This window comes from Jaculus jaculus, chromosome 1 (assembly GCF_020740685.1).
Source record: "Jaculus jaculus isolate mJacJac1 chromosome 1, mJacJac1.mat.Y.cur, whole genome shotgun sequence".
Classification (NCBI taxonomy): domain Eukaryota; kingdom Metazoa; phylum Chordata; class Mammalia; order Rodentia; family Dipodidae; genus Jaculus; species Jaculus jaculus.
The window spans coordinates 167,394,089-167,402,830 of NC_059102.1; the positions used below are offsets into that span (position 1 = coordinate 167,394,089).

The 8,742-nt window shown below is 42.8% G+C and overlaps 1 protein-coding gene across 1 annotated transcript in view; it reads right to left on the minus strand.

Moving 5' to 3' along the window:
* Sdhaf2 (succinate dehydrogenase complex assembly factor 2) overlaps positions 1-8,699 on the minus strand; it is a 29,041-nt gene extending 20,342 nt beyond the window's left edge. Inside the window, exons 1-3 of the mRNA XM_004667675.2 lie at positions 8,549-8,699; positions 877-1,094; positions 694-803 (exon numbers count right to left, since the gene is read on the minus strand). Of these exons, the coding sequence (XP_004667732.1) occupies positions 694-803; positions 877-1,094; positions 8,549-8,584 (364 nt within the window). The 5' untranslated portion in view covers positions 8,585-8,699. The remainder of the gene's footprint in view (positions 1-693; positions 804-876; positions 1,095-8,548) is intronic.
* Between the last annotated feature and the right edge of the window lie 43 nt (positions 8,700-8,742).

The window sequence follows — 8,742 nt, forward strand, 5'->3', positions numbered from 1 at the left end:
GTGGCAAGAGTCCCTGGCGCACCTATACTTACTCCCACTCTCATATAAATTTATACACATACACACACACACACACACACACACACACACACACACACACACACAGTTTTTTGAGGTAGGGTTTCACTCTGGTCCAGGTTAACCTGGAATTCACCATGTAGTCTCAGGGTGACCTCAAACTCACAGGATCCTCCTACCTCTGCATCCTGAGTGCTGGGATTAAAGGTATGCATCACCATACCCAGTAATAAAAAACTTTGAAAAAAGAAAAAGTCCTTGCTGGCCCCTAGGAGCAATGATAAACTTTGGACTTCTACTTGCTAGTTTTTGGAATAAAAAGTCATCTTCTTAGCCAGCTATGATAGCACATGCCTGTTATCCCAGTATTCTGTATTCCCAGCACTAGGGAGACTGAGACAGAAGGATACTGAATTCAGTATCAGCCTAGGCTATACAATGAGACCTTATCTTAAAACAAAACATCAATGTCTCTTTCCTTACCTATTCTGTCTCACAAAGAATTTTAACTGATAAAACAGATTTTGCACATTTTGGAAAAGTCTGAACAGTGTTTGGATTTGGTATTTATTATGTGAATAAAAAGGAGAAAAACACTACCTAGGACACAAGGCCAGACTCAAATCAGCCCAAGTCATCCTAATTTGACAAGATGCACTTTATCACATCAAGTACCTGTGGCCCAGTAGTAAATATCCCAGTCATTACTAGGCTCATTAATCAGGCGGTCGTAGAGGTTCAGCTGCTTCTCGGTCATGTTGTGCAGATGTTCTTTAGCAAAGAGGCTGAAACAAGAAGGAAGGAAATTGGAAAGTGTGTCTATTCAGAGAGGTGACACCCAGACCACTAACACCCTACCTAAGCAGAATGCAGTTTTCCAACATGCCCCTCTTCCTGCTCTCATAGAGTAAGCGTGCTCTTTTGGTTTCTATGGATTCATCAGTCCTCTCCTGCCATGGAGGCAAAGGGATTTCAATCACATCTTTTTGGGAATCTGTTGGGCTGTCACCTCTGTAGAAGCGACTGAATGATGTCACACTGAGCATAGGAGACAACATGTTGTGCCTTGACAGCATCTGAAACAAACAAAAAAAAATCTTTATAGTAACAATGATTACCATCACTTGTTGACCCAACACTTAGGTGTTAAATGCATGAGATCTCATTTGGCCCTGCTGATACTGTACCCTCTTCAGAGCCAAGGGATCCAGAAATCCAGGAACCCAAGGCTCACAGAGGACAGTGATCTAAAGAGAACCACAGAAGGCTGGGTAGAAGGATCAGAGGGTTCGAGCAGCTGATATGCAAGCATGAGGACATGAACTCCTGCCAACCCAAACAAAAAGTCAGGTGGGCATAGCCACTGATGTATGTAAGACTAGCATTTAAGGAGGCAGAGACAGGAGGACCACTGGGGTTCTCTGGTCAGCCAGCCGAACTGAAAAAAAAGAGGGTGCTAAAGGTTCAGTAAGAGACACTGCCTTAGGGAAATAACAGCAGTGGGGTGTGGTGGCACATGTTTTTAAACCCAGCACTCTGGAGGCCAAAGTAGAAGGATTGCTGATTTCAAAGCCAGTCTGAAACTACATAGTGAATTCCAGATCAGCCTGAACTAGATTGAGACCCTACATCAATAACAAACCAAAAAAAAAGAAAGAAAGAAAAGAAAGGGGCTGGAGAGATGGTGTAGGGGTTAAGCACTTGTCTGTGGAGCCTAAGGACCTTGGTTCATGGCTCAACTCCACAACGACCCACATACGCCAGATGCACAAGGGGGCGCATGAGTCTGGAGTTTGTCTGCAGTGGCAGGAGGCCCTGGAGCACCCATTCTTTTATCTATCTGCCTCTTTCTCTCTCTGTTGCTCTCAAATGGAGACACTGACTCAAGAATACATAGACCAATTCTCTCTGTGAGAAGGTAGGAAGCAGGCTCCTGCACCCCAGAGAAATACAAAACTAGCTGTACTGACGCCTATAGAAAAAGCTGAAGAACTTGTTATAGTCTGCCTCTCCTCCAGCATAGGGTGACGCAGAGAAAATTCCCAGCTTCAGATGTATACCTCCTCACTGAAACTTGTGTCCCATGTTCAGACTACTGAAAGGTTGTGCAAGGGACTAATTTCTGTCTTGCCTAAATCTAAGTGCTATGGGAAAAGATACATGGTTGGGAGCTGTAGAAAACAAAGGAGATGGGGGTTGGAGAGATGGCTTAGTGGTTAAGTGCTTGCCTGTGACACCTAAGAACCCTGGTTCAAGGCTCCATTCCCTAGGACCCATGTTAGCTAGATGCACAAGGGGGCACACACGTCTGGAGTTTGTTTGCAGTGGCTGGAGGCCCTGGGGCACCCATTTTCTCTCTCTCTCTCTCTCTGCCTCTTTCTGTCTGTCGCTCTCAAATAAATAAATAAAAATGAGCAAAAAAGATTCTTTTAAAAAAGGTGTGCATGACCACACCTGATTTTTTTTAAAGGAGATAGTTTAGATTAGCAAGCACTAACTTGCAATGGTACCCTTTTCTGTCTTACTACAGAATGAACAGAAAAATCTGCAATTCTCACATCTCTGTGGGAAGACTGAGTTGAAGTGCTCTACTAATATTCCAGTTTTTTGGATAACTGACTGCCTATGGGACTGGTTTCTAACTCTCAGAACTCTCAGAGTTCTGACAAGATCCAGCCTATTGATACCTAAGGGCCACTGAGAGCTGAACAGTTCACTGTTGATCCAGAGTACCCCAGATATAGCCTCATCCCAGGGCTAGGGCAAAAGTGGGCTGGATGTCTAATGTTCTGGGCTTCAGGACTGGTTTCTGTTCTGTGCAACTTGGAACACTGAAAGACTCTGCATACTCTAGAAATCTAATGGCTTACTGAGAATAAGAGAGCTGAGCAACCATCTGGGAGTGGTGGATTATGTCTATAATCCCAACACTCAGGAGGACTGCTGTAAACTTGAGGACAGTTTAGACTACATAGTGAGTTTGAAGCCAGCCTGGGCTAAAGTGAGAGCGTGAAAGAGCGAGCTGAGCAACTGGCAGCAGCTCCAAAGAAGCATCATACATGGACACCAGAGAGCACAACAAATCATAAACTGCTGAGATAAAAAACAAACAAAACCTGGCAAATACTCTAACCAGAAATTCATACCCATTAAATCCTGAGAAGTCAGCCATAGAAAAGAACTGAGGCCTGCTGACTGGCAAAGATCCTTCCTTAGCTGAAGTTAGCCCATAAAGACTTTTCATAGTGTAGCTCTTGGCCAAACTGAAACACTCCCTCCTGAAGGGAGGATATTGAGCCTCAGGGAAGCTAAATTAACTTAAGAGGTTCAAGAAGCTTGGGGAAAAAGCTGGGTATGGTGGCGCACACCTTTAATCCCAGCACTCGGGAGGCAGAGGTAGGAGGAATCACTGAGAGTTTGAAGCCACCCTGAGAATACATAGTGAATTGCAAGTCAGCCTGAGCTAGAAAGCCAAAAAAAAAAAAAAGCAGCAGCAGCTTGGGAAAGCTTCAAGATCCAAGGACCTTGCCCAGTAGACAGCTGCTGGCAGAAGAAACTATCTGGTGGAGTTGACTGCTCTAGGCATACTACTCTCAAGAGTCTCGTGCTAAAGTAGACATTTCAGGGATGCATCTGGCTAACGTGGGTCCTGGGGAATCAAATCTGGGTCCTCTGACTTTGTAAGCAACCACCTTAACCACTAAGCTATCCCTCCAACCCCTTTCTTTCTTCCTTCTTTCCTTCCTTCCTTTTCTTTCTTTCTTTCTTTTTTTGGTTTTTCGAGGTAGAATCTTTCTTTTTTTGGTTTTTCGAGGTAGAGTCTCACTCTGGTCCAGGCTGACTTGGAATTAACTCTGTCATCTCTGTGGCCTCGAACTCATGGCAATCCTCCTACCTCTGCCTCCCGAGTGCTGGGATCAAAGGCATGCGCCACCACGCCTGGCTTCTTTCTTTTTTGAGACAGGGACTCATGTAGCCCAGACTGGCTATGTAGCTAAGAATGACACTGAACTTCTGATTCTTCTGTATTTACCTCTCAAGTGCTATGATTACAGGAATGTACCCCTATACTCAGAAATGAAGCTGTATGGATTCACAAGGTATTGGAAATTGTGTACTGTTGGATAAGGGCTACATGAAATATTAGTACTAAAAATTTATAGTGGGATGTATCTGAGTTGTCTGTAATTCATGAATAACTTTTGAAAATATATTTGTATTTATTAGATATAGAGAAAGGTGGATAGCAAGAATGGGTGCGCCAAGGTCTCCAGCCACTGCAAACTCCACATGGATGTGCCACCTTGTACATCTGGCTTACATGGGTACTGGGGAATCGAACCTGGGTCCTGAGGATTTGCAGGCAAGCACCTTAAACACTAAGCCACCTCTCCAGGCCATAAATAACTTGATTATATATATAAAAAAGTTTATGGCTCATGTTACAACATTTGTTAGAAAAAAACAATTATTTTTCCAAAAAGATGTTATCAAAAACAAAGATAGCCAGGCATGGTGGCACATGCCTTTAATCCCAGTACTAGAGAGACAGAGGTAGGAGAATTGCTGAGTTTGAGGCCAGCCTGAGACTACATAATGAATTCCAGGTCAGCCTGAGGTAGAGCAAACCCTATCTCCAAAAAACAAAATAAAATCTAAGACAAAGAGAGGATTTGAAAGAAATGAGAAAAACACCTTTACAAAACTATCACAGGGGGCTGGAAAGATGACTTAGTGGTTAGGGTGCTTGCCTGCAAAACCAAAGGACGAAGGTTTTATTTCCCAGGACCCACATAAGCCAGATGCATAAGGTGGCACATGCATCTGGAGTTGTTTGCAGTGGCTGGAGGCCCTGGTGTGCCCATTTTCTCTCTACCTCTTTCTGTCTCTCTCAAATAAACAAATAAAAATAAATTACTTAAGGGCTAGAGAGATGGCTTAGAGGTTAAGGTGTATGCCTGTAAAGCCTAAAGACCCAGGTTTGATTCTCCAGGTCCCAAGTAAGCCCTGGCATGCCCATTCTCTCTTTCTCTCTCTCTCTAATAAATCAAAAAAGTAAATAAAATATTTTTTAAAAACCCTAGAGCTGGAGAGGTGGCTTAGCAGTTAAAGAACTTGCTTGTGAAGTATAATGATCCAGGTTTGATTCTCCAGGTCCCACGTAAGCCAGATGCACAAGGTGACTCATGCATCTGGAGTTCATATGCAGTGGCTAGAGGCCCTGGTATGCCCATTCTCTCTCTCTGTAATAAATTAATAAATACAAATTAATAAATACAAATCTTAAAAAAAAAAACTATCAGAGGGGTTCTCAATAGAAATCTGCAGGCTACAAATAGGAAATATAATTAAAAACACTGAAAGAAGCTGGGCATGGTGGTGCAGGCCTTTAATCCCAGCACTCGGGAGGCAGAGGTAGAAGGATTGCTGAGTTTAAGGCCACCCTGAGACTACATAATGAATTCCAGGTCAGCCTGGGCTAGAGTGAAACTCCACCTTAAAAAAAACAGAACAGCCAAAAAAAAAAAAAAAGAAAGAAAGAAACCTAAAAAGAGATGGCTTAACAGTTAAAGTGCTTGCCTGCAAGGCCTAAGGACCCAGGTTCAACTCCTGAGATCCCATGTAAGCCAGATACACAGGAGGCATATGTGCATGGAGTTCATTTGCAGTGGCTAGAGGACCTGGCACGCCCATTCTCTCTCTTTAATAAATAAAATAAAAACATTTTTAAAAAATACTGAAATAATACTGAAAGAATAAAATAAAAAATAATAAAAAAGAATAAAAACTTAAGCAAATACACTATACATCTGATAAAACTGTCCTCCAAAAATGTAAAGACTCTCCCAGATAAATGAAAGCTAGGGCACTCATTACTAGAACTGTCTTTTAAGATTTGCTAAACAGGGCTACAGAGATGGCTTAATGGTTAAGACACTTGCCAACAAAGCCAAAGGACCAGAGTTTGATTCTCAAGTACCCACACATAGCCTGATACACAAGGTGGTGCATATGTCTGGAGTTCATTTGCAGTGGTTAGAGGCCCTGGGGCACTCATTCTGTTTGTCTGTCTGTCTGTCTCTCTCTCTCTCTCTCTCTCTCTCTCTAATAAATAAATATCTTTATTTATTTGCTTATTTGATTTTTCAAGGTAGGGTTTCACTCTAGTCCAAGCTGACCTGGAATTCACTCGGGAGTCTCAAACTCATGGTGATTCTCCTACTTCTGCCTCCCCAGTGCTGGCATTAAAGGGCGTGCACCACCAAGCCCAGCTAAAAATATCTTTAAAAAAAAGAATTATTAAACAGAGTCCTCCAAATACAAATGATGGGTGCTAACCAGTAACACTAAACATATGAAAGTATAAAGCTTGCTGATAAAAGAAATACACAAATACAAAAATATTGTAACACTATAAATGGTATGTAAATCACTTTATTTTTTTATTTTTGATTTGGAGACAGGGTCTTGCTATGTAGCCCTAGATGCCCTGGAATTTGCCATATAGACTAGGTTGGCCTCACATTTATACTGCCCTTCTGTTACCCCAGTGCTAGGATTACAAGTATACTTACCCAGTTTTTTTTGTTGTTGTTGTTAGGGGGGGGGAGTATATCTCACTAGGTTGCCCAGACAACTAGCCTCCTGGATTCTGGGGATTCTCCTGCCTCAACCTCCCAAGTATCTAAGACTACAGCAGTGTACCACACACACAGCTTGTAAAATATCTTTACTTCTGGTACAGTAGTGAAATATATGTAACTCCAAGGCTGGAGAGCTGGCTCAGCAGTTAAAGGCCCATGCAGGCAAAGCCCAATGGCCCAGATTCAATTTCCCAATGCCCACGTAAAACCACATGAACAAAATGGCACATGCATGTAGAGTTCATTTGCAGTGGCAGGAAGCCCCAACGGGCCTATACTTACTTTTTGTCTGCCTCTTCCTCCCTCTCTCTCAAATAAATATATAAAAATACTTTAAAAAACTAACTATAAGCATTTGTTAATGGATAACATAAAAGTATACTCTGTCACATCAGTAACACAAAAGAAGGAAATAAAAGCAGAATTTTTGTATGCAGCTTAAGATTGGTAGAAAGTATCCTATGTAAGCCCCATGGACGATATACAGGAAAATGAACTTGCCTAACAAGATCTTGTCCTGGGTTTGATCCTCAGCATCAAAAACAAAAATAATACTGAGGTAGTTTGTTTACCAGGAGGGCACAACAATCATAAGTATATGTCCACCCACTGTAAAGCACCCAAATGTATGAAATGGACATTGACAGAACCAAGTGAAAAAAGCAGCAATAAATGTTAGGTTTTAATACCTCACTCTATAAGGGACAGACTATCCCAAGGGGGGGGGCAATAGGAAATAAGAGAATTTAAGAAACACTATAGAAGCCGGGTGTGGTGGAGCATGCCTTTAATCCCAGCACTTGGGAGGCAGAGGTAGGAGGATTGCCATGAATTTGAGGACACCCTGAGACTACATAGTGAATTCCAGGTCAGCCTGAGCTAGAGCGAGACCCTACCTCGGAAAACCAAAAAATGACATATAGAGAACATTCCCTTAGACAAGTTATGTCATAAAACAAGTCTTAACAAATTTAGGAAGACAAATTATACCAAGTGTCTAGAAAAAGGCAGAAAACTAAAAGCAAGAGAACTCTAAAATTCACAAATATACAGAAATTAAACAGATTTTTGAACAACCAAATGGTTAGAGAAATATAAAGAATTTGTTTTTCAATTTCCAGACAAATTTGAGCATGGTGGCCCAGTTCCTTAATCCCAGCACTCCAAGGGCTAAGGTAGGAGGATCGCTGTGCTTCAAAGGCCAGCCTGCTACAGTGTCAGTTCTAGGTCAGCCTGAGATACAGTGAAACCCTGCTTCAATAAATAAATAAATTTCGAGACAAACTAAAACTCAGCATGTAAAAATAAAATGAGATGCAACAAAAAGGGTGAAGAAACAAGCCTATCGTGATAAATGTCCACGTTAATAAATAAACCGGAAATAGTGTAAATCCCAGTGCTAAGGTGGATGAATATGGAGGATGGATCACAAGTTTGAGGCCAGACTGGGCAACCACTGAAAGACTGTCGCCCCCCCAAAAAAATAAATAAAATAAAGAAAAGAAAAAGGAGGAGGTATTGGGAAAGACATTAAAAAATAGATTAGAATTCTGGATACTATGTAAAACACAACCTACCACAGACATAGATAGAAGGGGGCACTCTGAGGCGGTTGGATTAACTGCCTGGGGACATACGTGAGATCTGAGTTCAGTCTCGAATAAATGACCAATTTAACCAGATATTATCACTCGAGCACATCATGGGCTCTCCGATGGAAAAATGACCTGAATCTCCGGAACTGTAGGCTTGGCCTCGCCTTGGGACTAACCTTGCCCTGGGCTACTGGGCAGCTGAACAACGCCTAGAATTTTGAGTACAGAGGAAAATGAAACTCAGCCCTAGCTGTCGCCCGCCCCGAACCCTAGAACCTCTTGCTCGCTCACCCGCGCCACAGCCGGGAGCACGGTGACCACCGCCATTTCTCCCTACAGTGCCGGAAGCCTACAACCTGCCCACTTCCGGGGACTCCCGGCGACGGACCCGCCGACATTGACCGCTGCAGAGGACCCGAGCCGGAAGGTGCGTCTCAGCGTATGGCGGAAGTGCCAGTGCGTGTGACGCCGCCGGTGGGGGGGGC